Source organism: Oncorhynchus mykiss, chromosome 24 (genome assembly GCF_057628025.1).
Source record: "Oncorhynchus mykiss isolate SJ-2025 chromosome 24, ASM5762802v1, whole genome shotgun sequence".
NCBI lineage: Eukaryota > Metazoa > Chordata > Actinopteri > Salmoniformes > Salmonidae > Oncorhynchus > Oncorhynchus mykiss.
In genome coordinates this window covers 36,600,001-36,618,330 of record NC_143045.1, presented here as the reverse complement: position 1 = coordinate 36,618,330, position 18,330 = coordinate 36,600,001, and the positions used below count along the sequence as shown (strand labels likewise).

Here is an 18,330-nt window from a genome sequence, read left to right as displayed (position 1 = left end):
GTAAATGTTTAGATGTATTCCTCTAAGGTCAACAAAGGACCATTTTGCAATTTATATTACATGATGCCATTATGTCCTTGAAATGAAACAAAACAAAGGAGACACACTGTACGTAGAACGGGTATGTTTGAGCTGGAGTTAGAAAGGGGTCCTTGAGTAAGATGGCGCCGGAGAGGAAGGCAGATGTTTTACGTGTACCCAACCTAGTGTGCTTTTTTTTGTTCGCTTATTTTGTGTTGATTGTAACTTTTTTTTAAAACTTATTTTATACATAATGTTGCTACTACCGTCTCTTATGACCGAAAATAACTTCTGGACATCAGGACCGCGATTGTTCACCGCGGACAGGCAGAATAATATTTTTCCTTTCTCGACTCTGACGAGCCCGATGCGAAGGATATACTGATTTCTCGGGAACAGGCCTAATCCCTGTGATTTGAGTGAAGAGGAGGGGCAGAGAAAAAGAGGCCAAAGGGCGGGCTGCCTTCTGAGAATTTGCAGGCGATCGAATAAACCCCCACTGCCTTCCATTCTGCTAGCAAACGTGCAATCTTTGGAGAATAAAATTGACGCGCTACTCGTAAGATTAAACTACCAACAGGACATTAAAAACGGTAATATCTTATGCTTCACGGAGTCGTGGCTGAATGACGACACTGTCAACATACAGCTGGCTAGTTATACGCTGTACCGGCTGGATAGAACAGCGGCGTCTGGTAAGACAAGGGGTGGCGGACAATGTATTTTTGTAAATAACAGCTGGTGCACGATATCTAAGGAAGGTAGAGTATCTCACGGTAAGCTGTAGACCACCCCACCTACGTAGAGAGTTTTCATCTGTATTTTTCGTAGCTGTTTACAAACCACCACAGTCAGAGGCTGGCACTAAGACAGCATTGAATGAGCTGTATTCCACCATAAGCGAACAAGAAAATGCTCACCCAGAGGTGGCGCTCCTAGTAGCCGGGGACTTTAATGCAGGGACACTTAATTCCATTTTACCAAATTTCTATCAACATGTTAAATGAGCAACCAGAGGAAAAAGATCTCTGGACCACCTATACTCCGCACACAGAGACGCATACAAAGCTCTTCCTCGCCCTCAATTTGGCAAATCTGACCATAATTATATCCTCCTGGTTCCTGATTACAAGCAAAAATTAAAGCATGAAACACCAGTGACTAGATCAATAAAAAAGTGGTCAGATGAAACAGATGCTAAACTACAGGATTGTTTTGCAGCACAGACTGGCACATGTTCCGGGATTCCTCCGATGGCATTGAGGAGTACACTACATCAGCCATTGGCTTCATCAATAAGTGCATCGATGATGTCGTCCCCACAGTGACCGTACGTACATACCCCAACCAGAAGCCATGGTTTACAGGCAGCATTCTCACTGAGCTAAAGGCTAGAGCTGATGGATTCAAGGAGCGGGACTCTAACCCGGAAGCATATAAGAAATCCCGCTATGCCCTCCAAAGAACCATCAAACAGGCAAAGCTTCAATACAGGACTAAGATTGAATCGTACTACACGACGAGCTAAACTACTTCTATGCTTTCTTCAAGGCAAATAACACTGAAACATTACAGACTACGAAGGGAAGCACAGCCGAGAGTTGCCCAGTGACACTAGCCTACCAGACAAGCTAAACTACTTCTATGCTTGCTTTGAGGCAAATAACACTAAAAGATGCAATGAGAGCACCTGCTGTTCTGGAAGACTGTGTGATCATGCTCTCCGAACCTCTCCCTGACCGAGTCTGTAATGCCATGGTGCCTGTGCCCAAGAACACTATGGTAACCTGCCAAAATGACTACTGACCCATAGCACTCACATCTGTAGCCATGAAGTGCTTTGTAAGGCTGGTCAGGGCTCACATCAGCACCATTATCCCAGAAACCCTAGACCCACTCCAATTTGCATACCGCCCCAATAGATCCACAGATGATGCAATCTCTATTGCACTCCACACTGACCTTTTCCACATGGACAAAAGTGAGAATGCTATTCATTGACTACAGCTCAGCGTTCAACACCATAGTACCCTCAAAGCTCATCAATAAGCTAAGGACTCTGGGACTAAACACCTCCCTCTGCAACTGGATCCTGGACTTCCTGATGGGCCACCTCCAGGTGGTAAGGGTCGGTAACAACACATCTGCCACGTTGACCCTCAACACAGTGTCCCCTCATGGTTGCGTGCTCAGTCCCCTTCTGTACTCCCTGTTCACTCATGACTGCACAGCCAGGCAGACTCCAACACCATCATTAAATTTGCCGATGACGCAACAGTAGTAGGCCTGTTGTTTCCGGTTACTGAATGATTATTTCCCTTCTGTAGCAAACTGGCTCAAATTAAGATACTACATCTGTAGAAAGGGGGTGTTTTGAGCTGTAGTTAGAAAAATAGGTGCTATTCAGAACTTAAAAGGGTTCTTCAGCAGTCTCCATAGGATAACTCTTTGAAGAACCATTTTGGTTCCAGGTAGAACCCTCTGTGGAAATGATTCTACATGGAACCCAAAAGGGTTCTACCTGGAACCAAACAAGATTGTACTAGAACCAAAAAGGGTTCTCCTATGAGAGTGGTCAAAGTCAAAATCAGCTGAGATCAGAATTATTTTTAACAAAACCTATTAAAAACAGTACCGTAGTACCAGTACAATATCACTGCATATTGTCTTTGCTTGAATTGCCCTGCCAATGCATTGTTGTTTGGAATATTTTTTTTAATGATACTAAAACATTTGAGATAAGACTATATGTTCTAACCGGTAGTTGTATTACTTGTGGGACACAGCTGAGTGAGTGTACATTAAAAATAATTAGCCTTTTATTTTTATTTTGGGCTGATTTCCTGCATCTGATGGTCTGTCTCAATCACTCAACCACTCAACATCCCTCCTCTCTCCTTATCCACCACTGACACTGACCAAATTCATGTTGTTACTCCTATGAACAGAGAGAGAGAGAGAAAGAGAGAGAGAGAGAGAAGGGGAAATGAGTGGGTGTGTTAGAGGGAGGCAGAGACTGCTAATGTTCCAAAAGATCTGAAGTCACATTCCAATGCCAATACAGAGAGAACAACTAAGAGAGAGAGACATGGATGGGGGGTGGGGTGTTCTGTGACACTATCTCTCTCTCTCTCTCTCTCTCTCTCTCTCTCTCTCTCTCTCTCTCTCTCTCTCTCTCTCTCTCTCTCTCTCTCTCTCTCTCTCTCTCTCTCTCTCTCTCTCTCTCTCTCTCTCCCTCTCCCTCTCTCCCTCTCCCTCTCCCTCTCCCTCTCCCTCTCCCATCTCTAAGTCATAGCAGGGCTTTCAGTGCATACTGGTTTGGTATCAACCATACCAATAACACTCATAATCTGGTACACTATGATTACTATCATTACTGTAGTATCAGCGTCCAGTGTGATACCTAGGGACTACAATAATTAACAAAATGGTGCAGATAGACATGGCAGCTCTGTTTGTAGCTTCTAAGCAATTTTGCAGTATTTTTCGTTGTTGTTGTGTTATCTCTCACATTATTAGCCCAGAACGTTTTTTTTTTTTGCGTTATTAAATACAGCCGGATGGAACTTGTTCAACCGACCCAGAATACGTCACAATAAAATGCCGTCCGCATTACCTCCCGCAAGAATTATCTTCGGTCATCGTCACAGCCGTGTGTATATCCCCCCTCAAGCCGAAACCACGACGGCTCTCAAGGAACTACACTGGACTTTGTGCAAACTGTAATTATCCTGTAAACCTCATATCCTGAAGATGCATGTATTGTAGCTGGAGACTTGAACAAAGCAAATCTGAGGAAAACACTACGGAAGAGGAAACAACTATGAGGAACTGTGTGTAGATTGATGTATAAAAAAAAAAATATTTAATCAATTTAGTATAAGGCTGTAACGTAACATAATGTGGAAAAAAAGTGAAGGGGTCTGAATGTTTTCTAAATGCATTGTATACTCTCTGGACTCTGACATTGCTCGTCCTAAAATGTCTATATTTCTTAATTCCATTATTGTACTGTTAGATTTGTTTGTTTTCTTGTGTATTGTTAGTTATTACTGCACTGTTGGATCTAGGAACACAAGCATTTCGAGAAACACCCGCAATAACATCTGCTTAATACAGTGAGGAGAACAAGTATTTGGTACACTGCCGATTTTGCAGGTTTTCCTACTTACAAAGCATGTAGAGGTCTGTCATTGTTATCATAGGTACACTTCAACTGTGAGAGACGGAATCTAAAACAAAAATATCCAGAAAATCACATTGTATGATTTTTAAGTAATTAATTTGCATTTTATTGCATGACATAAGTATTTGATCACCTATCAACCAGTAAGAATTCCGGATCTCACAGACCTGTTAGTTTTTCTTTAAGAAGTCCTCCTGTTCTCCACTCATTATCTATATTAACTGCACCTGTTTGAACTCGTTACCTGTATAAAAGACACCTGTCCACACACTCAATCAAACAGACTCCAACCTCTCCACAATGGACAAGACCAGAGTGCTGTGTAAGGACATCAGGGATACAATTGTAGACCTGCACAAGGCTGGGATGGGCTACAGGACAATAGGCAAGCAGCTTGGTGAGAAGGCAACAACTGTTGGCGCAATCATTAGAAAATGCAAGAAGTTCAAGATGACAGTTAATCACCCTCGGTCTGGGGCTCCATGCAAGATCTCACCTCGTGGGGCATCAATGATCATGAGGAAGGTGAGGGATCAGCCCAGAACTACACTGCAGGACCTGGTCAATGACCTGAAGAGAGCTGGGACCACAGTCTCAAAGAAAACAGTTAGTAACACACTACGCTGTCATGGATTAAAATCCTGCAGTGCACGCAAGGTCCCCCTGCTCAAGCCAGCGCATGTCCAGGCCCGTCTGAAGTTTGCCAATGACCATCTGGATGATCCAGAGGAGGAATGGGAGAAAGTCATGTGGTCTGATGAGACCAAAATAGAGCTTTTTGGACTAAACTCCACTCGCCGTGTTTGGAGGAAGAAGAAGGATGAGTACAACCCTAAGAACACCATCCCAACCGTGAAGCATGGAGGTGGAAACATCATTCTTTGGGGATGCTTTTCTGCAAAGGGGACAGGACGACTGTACCGTATTGAGGGGAGGATGGATGGGGCCATGTATCGCGAGATCTTGGCCAACCACCTCCTTCCCTCAGTAAGAGCATTGAAGATGGGTCGTGGCTGGGTCTTCCAGCATGACAACGACCCGAAACACACAGCCAAGGCAACTAACCGTAAGAAGCATCTCAAGGTCCTGGAGTGGCCTAGCCAGTCTCCAGACCTGAACCCAATAGAAAATCTTTGGAGGGAGCTGAAAATCCGTATTGCCCAGCGACAGCCCCGAAACCTGAAGGATCTGGAGAAGGTCTGTATGGAGGAGTGGGCCAAAATCCCTGCTGCAGTGTGTGCAAACCTGGTCGAGAACTACAGGAAACGTATGATCTCTGTAATTTCAAACAAAGGTTTCTCTACCAAATATTAAGTTCTGCTTTTCTGATGTATCAAATACTTATGTCATGCAATAAAATGCAAATTAATTACTTAAAAATCATACAATGTGATTTTCTGGATTTTTGTTTTAGATTCCGTCGCTCACGGTTGAAGTGTACCTATGATAAAAATTACAGACCTCTACATGCTTTGTAAGTAGGAAAACTTGCAAAATCGGCAGTGTATTAAATACTTGTTCTCCCCACTGTATGTGTTTATGTGACCAATAACATCTGCTAAATATGTTCATGTGACCAATACATTTTTATTTAATTTGAGTACCATTACATTTAACATTTACATTTCAGTCATTTCGCAGACAGTCTTATCCGAAGGACTGAAAAACATTGTCCTATATCCTATCGGAACACCAGCAGCTGAAATGACACCAGTGTTGCCCTGGATACAGAAAGTTCTTCAGAAAAGTTCTTTATTCAGTCTGGTCCAGAAGGAGATAAGCATGTGACTCTTTTCGGTGTGTGCTATGCAGAATTGTCTCGAATGATGTAAGTTATATACTGTACATTCTGTCAGAAGGACATATGCTAAAACGTCCTCACACGTTCACATAAATATACATAGATGAATATGACTGTATGCATATGGCCAGGCACATAAAGTGTGTGTGTGAATGTGAGCGTTGTCCTCACCCATAGCGTTGCTGTTCAGCAGTAGTACACCATGAGCATCGGCGGTCGTCTCTAGACCCATATAAAAGGGATGCACACCATAGCCATTCAACTTATACTGTACCGGGAGAGAAAGAGAGAGAGACAGAGATTAAAAATGATGCATTAGATCCCAGAGAGTCCCAGAGTTAATTTGAGTGGAGGCACAGATAGAGAATGGATACTGAGTTCCCTCTGTGGAGGCACAGATAGAGACTGGATACTGAGTTCCCTCTGTGGAGGCAGAGAGAGAGACTGGATACTGAGTTCCCTCTGTTGAAGCACAGATAAAGACTGGATACTGAGTTCCCTATGTGGAGGCAGAGATAGAGACTGGATACTGAGATCCCTCTGTGGAGGAAGAGATAGAGACTGGATACTGAGTTCTCTCTGTGGAGGCAATGAGAGAGAAGCTAGATACTGAGTTCCCTCTGTGAAAGCACAGATAGAGACTGGATACTGAGTTCCCTCTGTGGAGGCACAGATAGAGAGACTGGATACTGAATCCAATTTGTGGTGGCAGAGATATAGGGGGGGGGGGGGCTGGTGGCATAAGGATGTGGCGTGATGTCATGAGTCAGAAGAGAAAGGTTGTTAGCTCTAACAAGGACTGACAGCTAATGACGACACACACAATCACGCACGAGCACATGCACGCACCCACCCATCCACCAACACACACACACACACACACACACACACACACACACACACACACATAGGAGAGGCTCAAGAGGGGAACATACACACTGCATTACCCTGTGGAGTTGTCATAACAGCTCAGCAATTAAACAGGATAAAGCAGCCACGAGCAGACTTCTTGGCCCTGCATGTGTTGGGCATTATGAATGTCATGATTATACTGGTCCATCTGGTCAAATGCCAACAGACACTGATAGGAAGTTTTCAATTTAATATAATGTCTACTCTGTTTGGGACTGTGTGTGTGTGTGTGTGTGTATGTGTGTGTGTGTGTGTGTGTGTGTGTGTGTGTGTGTGTGTGTGTGTGTGTGTGTGTGTGTGTAAGTGTGTGTAAGTGTGTGTGTATCTGTGTGTGTGTGTTTGTATGTGTGTGTTTGTATGTGTGTGTATCTGTGTGTGTACGTTTGCGTGTGTGTGTGTATTTATGTATGTGTGTGTATGTATGTTTGTGTGTGTGTGTGTGTGTGCGAGTGACTCACCCCAGGAGGCTGGTCCTTTGTGAACATGCCCCAGGTATGATAGTTGAGATCGTGTTTGTATGAGGTGTGTTCTGTCTCTCCAAAGCCATAGACATAATCTGAAGACAGACGTGTTGACACCTGGATGAACAGATTTGAGAAGGTAAAGCCTGGCAACGCCGAGTCCCATCTGAGAGAGAGACCGAGAGAGAGAGAGACAGAGAGACAGAGAAAGAGAGAGACAGAGTCAGAGACAGAGACAGAGAGAGAGAGAGAGAGAGAGAGAGAGAGAGAGAGAGACAAGGACAGAGAGAGACAGAGAGAGACAAGGAGAGAGAGAGAGAGAGAGATAGAGCGAGAGAGAGAGAGACAAGGAGAGAGAGAGAGAGAGAGAGAGAGAGAGAGAGAGAGAGAGAGAGAGAGAGAGAGAGAGAGAGAGAAATAGCATGGGACGAAGAGTGGAATTTTTATTCATCCTTCACCATTGTAGTCATTGTTTGTACCCCATTCTCAGATCTATGGTGGTGTTAGCATCCACAGACTGTTGCTATGAGGGAGGTCACTTACATTAATGTGCCAGTGCTCTTTCTGATGACCTGGATACCAAAAGGCTGTTTTTTGACCTGGACGATATAAAGTCTCTTGGTCTCATCTGTCTCTGGGGTGGAGGGGACATTAAGGGGGACAGGAACCTCAAATCGCTTATTTGTAGGGTCATAGATCTAGACAGAGAGAGAGAGAGAGAGAGAGAGACAGAGAGAGAGAGAGAGAGAGAGAGAGTCAGACAGACAGGCAGACAGACAGACAGATGAGTACCATGTGACACTAACTGAGTCATTCCAATCTTTCAGTCATAAGAGGGAAGGAACCTTAAACTGCAGTAGGTCCGCAGTGTGGTATTTGATCTCCACTCTGAGAGAGTTTATGTCTGGAGATTCTGGTCTCCCGCTGCTCCGGAGCCCAGCGTTCCGCGTGATGTTGAAGCTCCAGCCAGAAGGTTGCTCTATCACCGTGGTAGCGGTGTAACCATAGTCTTCAGGGTAGTAACACCACGGGACGCCCTCAGTGGTAGACGTCTGGTCAGGAGAGAGACAGTCAAAGTATCAACATGGGTGTTTTGATTAAATACCTTTCGGAGGAACTGAGTGTGTTTTTGGTGTGTGTGTGTGTGTGTGTGTGTGTGTGTGTGTGTGTGTGTGTGTGCGCGCGCCTGCGTGCGTGCGTGTGTGTGTGTGTGTATTTGAGACCCACCCCCCAGATGCAGCCCCTGGCCCTACACTTGGTCGGGTCACTGTTGGGCTCTGGGTAGCAGTCAAAGCGCTGGGTCTCTGGCGTTGGATCACTGACCTGGTCCCATCGCACTGTGTAGTTCTGACCCAGAATCAGATTCAAATCTTTCAGATACAACACCTAGGACCAAGAGAGGAGGGGGGAGGGAAGGGGAGATAGGTGACAGAGGGGGAACGAGATGGGTGGGGGGAAAAAGTGAGAGACAGAGAGTATATTTAAGCAATAAGTCATGATGGGGTGTGGACTATGGCCAATATACCACGACTAAGGGCTGTTCTTATGCATTATTATCGAGTTGCTCCCCACTTTGCTGCTATAAAAGCCTCCACTCCAGATGCTGGAACATTGCTTTGGGGACTTACTTCCATTCAGCCACAAGAGCATTAATGAGGTTCAGGCACTAATGTTAGGTGATTAAGCCTGGCTTGCAGTCGGCTTTACAATTCATCCCAAAGGTGTTGGATGGGGTTGAAGTTCTTCCACACCGATCTCGACAAACCATTTCTGTATGGACCTCGCTTTGTGCTCGGGGGCATTGTCATGCTGAAACAGGAAAGGGCCTTCCCCAAACTGTTGCCACAAAGTTGGAGGCACAGAATAGTCTAGAATGTCATTGTATGCTGTAGCATTAATATTTCCCTTCACTGGAACTAAGGGGCCCGAACCATGAAAAACAGCCCCAGACTATTATGAATCATCCACCAAACTTTACAGTTGGCGCTACGCTTTTAGGCAGGTAGCGTTGTCCTGGCATCCGCCAAACCCAGATTCGTCCATCGGACTGCCAGATGGAGAGGCGTGATTCATTCAAAATGTGTTTCCACTGCTCAGAGTCCAATGGGTGGAAGCTTTACACAACTCAAGCCGACGTTTGGCACTGCTCATGGTGATGTTAGGCTTGTGTGCGGCTGCTCGTCCATGGAAACCCAGTTCATGAAGCTCCCGACGAAAAGTTATTGTGCTGACGTTACTCCCAGAGGCAGTTTGGAACTTGGTAGTGAGTGTTGCAACCTGAGGAAAGAAGCAGGAGCTTGTGTGGCCTACCACTTCGCGGCTGAGCCGTTGTTGCTCTACATTTTTTTTATTGAACCTTTCTTTAACTAGGCAAGTCAGTTAAGAACAAATTATTATTTACAATTATGGCCTACTGGGGAAAAGTGGGTTAATTAACTGCCCCGTTCAGGAGCAGAACAACCAATTTTTACTTTGTCAGCTCAGGGATTCGATACAGCTACCTTTCGGTTACTGGCCCAAAGCTCGAACCACTAGGCTACCTGCCACCCTGAAATATCAGTGCTTAAAGTTGACCGGAGCAGCTCTAGCAGGGCAGAAACTTGACAAACTGACCTGTTGGAAAGGTGGCATCCTATGAGCTCTTCAGTAAAGCCATTCTAATGCCAATGTTTGTCTATGGAGATTGCATGGCTGGGTAAACAATTTAATACAACTGTCAGCAATGAGTGTGGCTGAAATAGACAAATCCCAATAAAGACAATTCCTCCTGACAGGTTATACTGTAGGTAACCCTGGTCTGTCAGTGTCTGTGGTATAGCTAACGCTTTTACCTACCTACCTACCTACCTACCTACCTACCTACCTACCTACCTACCTACCTACCTACCTACCTACCTACCACCATGTTAGTACCTCTATCACACCTACCACCATGTTAGTACCTCAATCATACCTACCTACCATGTTAATACTTCAATCATACCTACCATGTTAGTACCTCTATCATACATACCTGAAATGTTAGTACCTCTATCCTACCTACCATGTTAGTACCTCTATCCTACCTACCATGTTAGTACCTCTATCATACCTACCACCATGTTAGTAGTTACCTCTATCACACCTACCTACCATGTTAGTACCTCTATCATACCTACCTACCACCATGTTAGTACCTCTATCCTACCTACCATGTTAGTACCTCTATCATACCTACCTAGCATGTTAGTACTCCAATCATACCTACAATGTTAGCACCTCTACCATACCTACCACCATGTTAGTTGTTACCTCTATTATACCTAGCTACCATGTTAGTACCTCTATCATTCCTACCTACCATGTTAGTACCTCTATCATACCGACCAACCATGTTAGTACCTCTATCATACCTACCTACCACCATGTTAGTACTTCTATCATACCTTCCTACCATGTTAGTACCTCTATCATACCTACCTACCACCATCTTAGTACCTTAATCATAACTACCTACCATGTTAATACCTCAATCATACCTACCATGTTAGTACCTCTATCATACCTACCTACCATGTTAGTACCTCTATCATACCTACCTACCATTTTAGTACCTCCATCCTACCTTACCTACCATGTTAGTACCTCTATCATATCTACCACCATGTTAGTAGTTACCTCTATCACACATACCTACCATGTTAGTACCTCTATCATATCTACCACCATTTTAGTAGTTACCTCTATCATACCTACCTACCATGTTAGTACCTCAATCATACCTACCTACCACCATGGTAGTAGTACCTCAATCATACCTACCTACCATGTTAGTACCTCTATCATAAATACCTCCATGGTAGTAGCTACCTCTATCATACCTACCTACCACCATGGTAGTAGTACCTCTATCAAAGCTACCTACCATTTTAGTACCTCTATCATACCTACCACCATGGTAGTAGCTTCCTCTATCATCCATACCTACCTACCACCATGGTAGTAGATACCTCTATCATACCTACCTACCACCATGGTAGTAGTACCTCTATCATACCTACCTACCATGTTAGTACCTCTATCATACCTACCTACCATGTTAGTACCTGAATCATACCTACCTACCACGTTTGTACCTCTATCATACCAACCTACCATGTTAGTACCTCTATCATACCTCCCATGTTAGTACCTGAATCATACCTACCTACCACGTGTGTACCTCTATCATACCAACCTACCATGTTCGTACCTCTATCATACCTACCTACCATGTTAGTAGTTACCTCTATCGTACCTACCTACCATGTTAGTACCTCAATCATACCTACCTACCACCATGTTAGTAGTTACATCTATCATACCTACCTACCACCATGTTAGTACCTCAATCATACCTACCTACCACCATGTTAGTAGTTACCTCTATCATACCACCTACCATGTTAGTACCTCAATCATACCTACCTACCATGTTAGTACCTCTATCCTGCCTACCTACCATGTTAGTACCTCTATCATACCTACCTTCCATGTTAGTACCGCTATCATACCTACCTACCATGTTAGTACCGCTATCATACCTACCTACCGTGTTAGTACCGCTATCAAACCTACCTACCATGTTAGTACCTCTATCATACCTACCTACCACCATGTTAGTAGTTACCTCTATCATACCACCTACCATGTTAGTACCTCAATCATACCTACCTACCATGTTAGTACCTCTATCATACCTACCTACCATGTTAGTACCGCTATCAAACCTACCTACCATGTTAGTACCTCTATCATACCTACCTACCACCATGTTAGTACCTCTTTCCTGACCATAATGTAGAACATTTACTTCCATATCTTTCTCTGGAAGACTAACCTTGAACTGAATTACGTGAATGTATCTTCTCCTACTGCTTATGTTGGGCTTGGTTTCTGACTAAGGTAAGATAAATACAGAAAGATAGAACTGGTGGGGGGGGGGGGGGGTAGGTAGTTATCTCAAGGTCCTCCGCTCCACTGTATCTGTGAGAGTCATGTATGTTGGGTAGCAACAGCAGCCTTAGTTACCTGCTTGACGGTGTCGTATTTGAAAGTAGATACGACGACATTGTTGTTGTTGTGGGTAACATTGACAGTCATGGGGGGACTGGAGACTCCCAACACGGTGATGTTCTCAAACTTCAGGTTGTTTGGGTCATTGTACCCAGAATGCATCACCTGGATGGTCAACTCGCCCTGCAGAGAGAGAACATACAGAGTAGAATGAGGTTATACCTAGACACTGATCTTAGGTGAGATTTGACTTGTTTTGTTATCATTAATAACATCTACTTACATTGTTCAAAGAGAACTGGTAGTGCATGTAGTTGCCAGTTTCAACGGTGTCTGAGAGAGAGAGAGAGAGAGAGAGAGAGAGAGAGAGAGAAAGAGAAAGGGGAGTTGAATTATAAAAGCAAGTCCTCATCTTCCCAAGAAACACTTTTTTTGGTTACTACATGATTCCATATGTATTATTTCATAGTTTTGATGTCTTCTCTATTATTCTACAATGTAGAAAATAGTCAAACAATTAAGACAAACCAACTAATGAGTAGGTGTGTTCAAACTTTTAACTGGTACTGTATATGCCCCCCCCACTTCTAAACTAAAGTTGTGCTCCTACACACAAACATCTATGCACACAAACACACACACAAACACACACATGTAGACACACACATGTAGACACACACATGTAGACACACACATACACACTAACGGCGTCTGACTTTGTTAAAATACCTCGAGAGTCTCCGTCATCCCAGAATAGCTCTCCTGCTGCTCTGTTGTTGTCATCGAGCGCAACGATCAGACCCATGGGGTTACGCCGGCTGAGGGGAACACACACACACACACACACACACACACACACACACACACACACACACACACACACACACAGAGACACACACACACACACACACACACACACACACACACCCCCCACACACAGACAGACACACACACACACACACACACACAGACAGAAAGACAGACAGACACACAGACACAGACACAGACACAGACACAGACACACACACACAGACACACACACACACAGACAGACAGACAGACAGACACACAGACACAGACACAGACACACACACACACACACACACACACACACACACACACACACACCCCACACACAGACAGACACACACACACCCCACACACAGACAGACACACACACACACACACAGACAGACAGACAGACAGACACACAGCCACAGACACAGACACACACACACACACACACACACACACACACACACACACACAGACAGACACACACACACACACACACAGTCAGACAGACAGACAGACACACAGACACAGACACACACACACGTCACCATTTTTTTCAAGGAACTAAAATCAAAAAGGGAAATGAACCGCTTTGAAGTTGTTTAATATGTATAAACTTGGCAGTTCGAACCCTGAATGCTGATTGGCTCAAAGCTGTGGTATATCAGACCGTATACCACGGGTATGACAAAACAGTTTATAATAGCAGACACAGTATACTTAAGCAATCAGGACCTCAGGGGTTTGTGGTATTTGGCCAATATACCACTGCCAAGGGCTGTATCCAGGCACTCCTCAGGCCTTATTGTTTACATATATTGTGCATGACTGTGCAATCGTTCATGGATGTGTGTACCTGTAAACAGTTGTGACCGCAGGTCTCTGAATAGGTAGAATAGCTCCGCCCCTGATGTGTAAACCAAGCTTGTCTGCAGGCAGGTACATCTCAACTTGCTGCTTACGGACTGTAATTCGCTCTTCCTGATTGGTCAATGGGAAAATAATCAACTTGTTGAAAAGCACAACATAAAGTACGCTGGGTAGAAGAAAGGGCAGAATAACATGTTCTTATACATACAGTAGATGTGCCTGTATTGAAGAGAGAGATGGAGTGAGAGACTGAGAGATTATTGTTCTAAAGCCCCCTTGCCTATCTCTGTCCATGAGGGTATTTTGCCTTCTCATACTAAAATAGCTCACTTGCACACACACACACACACACAGTTACACAGCACAGCAGCTCAAAGAAAAATTCCAAACCTCAATTAATTTCTAACATCCTAAGGACGGAATGTTCAGACCAGCTCAGGACAATTTAGAGCACTTCTTCTCTCTCTCTCATTCTCTATTCTCCATCTGGGATATGGAGGTAGAGAGAGAGAGCAGGGAGTCACTAGAGCGTCTAGAAGTAATTTCAGATCGCATCGCCTCATTGTCAGTGCTAAGTAGGGCTCCCCTCCTCCTCCTCCTCCCCCTCCACTCCTCCCCCTCCACTTGTCTTCCTCTTCCACTTCCCCCATCCTCCCCCTTACCTCCCCCACTCCTCCTCATCTTCCTCTTCCAATCGTCCCCTTCCTCCCCCTCCTCAACCTCTTCAACTCCTCCCCCTCCCCCACTCCCCCCCTCCACTCGTCTTCCTCTTCCCCTCCTCCACTCCTCCCCCTCCTCAACTCTTCCTCCTGCTCCCTGCTCCCTGTCCCCTCTTCTCTTCCCCCTCCTCAACTCCTCCCCCTGCTCTACACCGCACCTCCCCAACTTGTTCCCTCTTCCACTCCTCCCTCTCCTCCACTCCTCCCCCACCTTAACTTGTCTTCCTCCTCCTCTCCTCTCTTCCCCAACTCATCTTCTCCTTCTCTTTCCTCTTATCCTATCCTCTCATTTTGTCTTCTCCTTTTACTCTCATCTCCTCCAACATCTCTCCTCCTGTTGCCCTCATCTCCTCCAACATCTCTCCTCCTGTTCCCCTCATCTCCTCCAATATCTCTCCTCCTGTTCCCCTCATCTCCTCCAACATCTCTCCTCCTGTTCCTCTCATCTCCTCCAATGTCTCTCCTCCTGTTCCTCTCATCTCCTTCAACGTCTCTCCTCCTGTTCCTCTCATCTCCTCCAACATCTCTCCTCCTCTTCCCCTCATCTCCTCCAATATCTCTCCTCCTGTTCCTCTCATCTCCTCCAACATCTCTCCTCCTGTTCCCCTCATCACCTCTAACATCTCTCCTCCTGTTCCCCTCATCTCCTCCAACATCTCTCCCCCTGTTCCCCTCATCTCCTCCAACGTCTCTCCTCCTGTTCCTCTCATCTCCTCCAACATCTCTCCTCCTGTTCCTCTCATCTCCTCCAACATCTCTCCTCCTGTTCCTCTCATCTCCTCCAACATCTCTCTTCCTGTTCCTCTCATCTCCTCCAACATCTCTCCTCCTGTTCCTCTCATCTCCTCCAACATCTCTCCTCCTGTTACTCTCATCTCCTCCAACGTCTCTCCTCCTGTTCCTCTCATCTCCTCCAACATCTCTCCTGTTACTCTCATCTCCTCCAACGTCTCTCCTCTTGTTCCTCTCATCTCCTCCAACGTCTCTCCTCCTGTTCCCCTCATCTCCTCCAACATCTCTCCTCCTGTTCCTCTCATCTCCTCCAACATCTCTCTTCCTGTTCCTCTCCTCTCCTCCAACATCTCTCCTCCTGTTCCTCTCATCTCCTCCAACATCTCTCCTCCTGTTCCTCTCATCTCCTCCAACATCTCTCCTCCTGTTACTCTCATCTCCTCCAACGTCTCTCCTCCTGTTCCTCTCATCTCCTCCAACATCTCTCCTCCTGTTACTCTCATCTCCTCCAACGTCTCTCCTCCCTTCCTCTCATCTCCTCCAACGTCTCTCCTCCTGTTCCCCTCATCTCCTCCAACGTCTCTCCTCCTGTTCCTCTCATCTCCTCCAACATCTCTCCTCCTGTTCTTCTCATCTCCTCCAACATCTCTCCTTCTTTCCTCTCCTGTCAGGTACCCTTTTTCCTCCTAATTGACTGCACCGCACCCCTTCCTCCTCCCACCCCCGTAACCTCATTGGACCCACTAGGACAAGGCGCAGCAGCGAGGCAACCAATCTAAACTCTCATCTGATCAGAAGCTCTTTACACAGCTGTGTGATGCCCAAATAAGGTCCCGCAGGATCTCAACTCCTCTTTAATCAATGAGACAGGGAGATTCTCTTTTTAGTGTCTCTGTGTCTCCTCTGTCCTTCTTCCTACATATTTCCTCCCTTATCTCTATCCCTCTGAATCTGAATGATGTAGTACAGCAGTGGTTCTCTTCTCCAGTGTGCTTTATGTAAAGCTCTTGTAAATAGTCTACTCCTTTTTCATGTCTTTCTAGGAAGGAAGGAAGCAAAGATGAAGTAAACAGAAAGCTCACCGTTTCATAGTCAAACCACACAGCGTCTGGGACGTAGGCTTGGATCCACTCCACCCCCTGCAGAAATCAACCAATCACGCATCAGCCAGGGCAAGGGCAAGGGCAAAACAAACACCAAATGAGGTAGTTGGTTGAGCAGACTTCTCCCTATTTCTCTCCACACAACATGGTCGATCCAAAAACTAAACAGCCTTGGCAATGATCTAACAGTAAAGGATCTGGGTTTGGTTGAAGCTATGCCTGCATCACAACTGGATTTGGGGTCACAATCAAAAGCAAAGGCACCATCAAGAGATGGACAATGGCCTTTGAGGATTGTAGGGCGGCAGACATGAGTAATCGATAACCAAGCGGCTGTCCTTTGATAGAGCTGTCTTAACTGTGTTCACTGTCCTGCTGACAGACGGGAACACAGAGAGAACAGAGAGATGAAACAGAGAAAAAGAACAGAGGGAATTAAAAAAATAGAGAGAAAGAGAAATGATGTGTCCTTTTCAAGCAGAGCGATGGTAAAGCATGCCGTCTGTGAACACCACAAGTTCTCCTCTCTCTAACTTTAAAGCCACCGCTGACACCATTTGTTCCACTGGCCTGCCTTGTCCCCTTTAATGTTCTATAGAACCCCGTCATTAGGGATCGGAGAGAGGCAATTATATGAAGAGGAGAAGAAAGAGGGGATGGACAAAAGTGGTCAAGAAGAAGAAGTTTCAAGTAGTATTAGTTGTATGTACAGTACGGAATATGCATTTTTTTTTACACCATGCAACAAAATGCTTACTGCAGGTTCCTTCTCAACCATGAAACAACAAAAATAAACAGTAAAAAAATCACAACAGGAACATAAAGTAAATGGCCCAGTAGAATAGAATAAACATTTTAGCACTAGTATAATACAGGAAGGCACAATTTATAGTCCAATATTTCCATGTGTATTGTGTTAGAGGCAAGTGTAAAAGAAGCAGAAGAAGAAGATGCAGAAGAAGAAGCAGAAGAAGAAGAAGAAGAAGAAGAAGAAGCAGAAGAAGAAGAAGAAGAAGAAGAAGAAGAAGAAGAAGAAGAAGCAGAAGAAGAAGAAGAAGAAGAAGAAGCAGAAGAAGAAGAAGAAGAAGAAGAAGAAGAAGAAGAAGAAGAAGCAGAAGAAGAAGAAGAAGAAGAAGAAGAAGAAGAAGAAGCAGAAGAAGAAGCAGAAGAAGAAGCAGAAGAAGAAGAAGAAGAAGCAGAAGAAGAGCAGAAGAAGAAGCAGAAGAAGAAGAAGAAGAAGAAGAAGAAGAAGCAGAAGAAGAAGCAGAAGAAGAAGCAGAAGAAGAAGAAGAAGAAGCAGAAGAAGAGCAGAAGAAGAAGCAGAAGAAGAAGAAGAGCAGAAGAAGAAGAAGATGAAGCAGAAGAAGAAGAGCAGAAGAAGATGAAGCAGAAGAAGAAGAAGAAGCAGAAGAAGAAGAAGAAGCAGAAGACGAAGCAGAAGAAGAAGCAGGAAAGGAGAAGATGAAGAAGAAGAAGCAGAAGAAGAAGCAGGAGAAGAAGAAGAAGAAGAAGAAGAAGAAGAAGAAGAAGCAGAAGAAGAAGAAGAAGAAGAAGAAGCAGAAGGAGAAGAAGAAGCAGAAGAAGAAGCAGGAGAAGAAGAAGAAGAAGAAGAAGCAGAAGAAGAAGCAGGAGAAGAAGAAGAAGAAGCAGGAGAAGAAGAAGAAGAAGAAGAAGAAGCAGAAGAAGAAGCAGGAGA

General features: G+C 44.9%; 1 protein-coding gene across 3 annotated transcripts in view; it reads right to left on the bottom strand.

Moving 5' to 3' along the window:
• si (sucrase-isomaltase) overlaps nucleotides 1-18,330 on the bottom strand; it is a 117,399-nt gene that overhangs the window by 35,878 nt on the left and 63,191 nt on the right. For all 3 annotated transcript variants that reach the window (XM_090218929.1, XM_090218928.1, XM_090218927.1), the window contains exons 20-29: nucleotides 16,614-16,670; nucleotides 14,067-14,191; nucleotides 13,145-13,233; nucleotides 12,699-12,748; nucleotides 12,431-12,598; nucleotides 8,609-8,767; nucleotides 8,227-8,433; nucleotides 7,925-8,079; nucleotides 7,379-7,547; nucleotides 6,180-6,276 (exon numbers count right to left, since the gene is read on the bottom strand). In XM_090218929.1, the coding sequence (XP_090075055.1) occupies nucleotides 6,180-6,276; nucleotides 7,379-7,547; nucleotides 7,925-8,079; nucleotides 8,227-8,433; nucleotides 8,609-8,767; nucleotides 12,431-12,598; nucleotides 12,699-12,748; nucleotides 13,145-13,233; nucleotides 14,067-14,191; nucleotides 16,614-16,670 (1,276 nt within the window). The remainder of the gene's footprint in view (nucleotides 1-6,179; nucleotides 6,277-7,378; nucleotides 7,548-7,924; nucleotides 8,080-8,226; nucleotides 8,434-8,608; nucleotides 8,768-12,430; nucleotides 12,599-12,698; nucleotides 12,749-13,144; nucleotides 13,234-14,066; nucleotides 14,192-16,613; nucleotides 16,671-18,330) is intronic.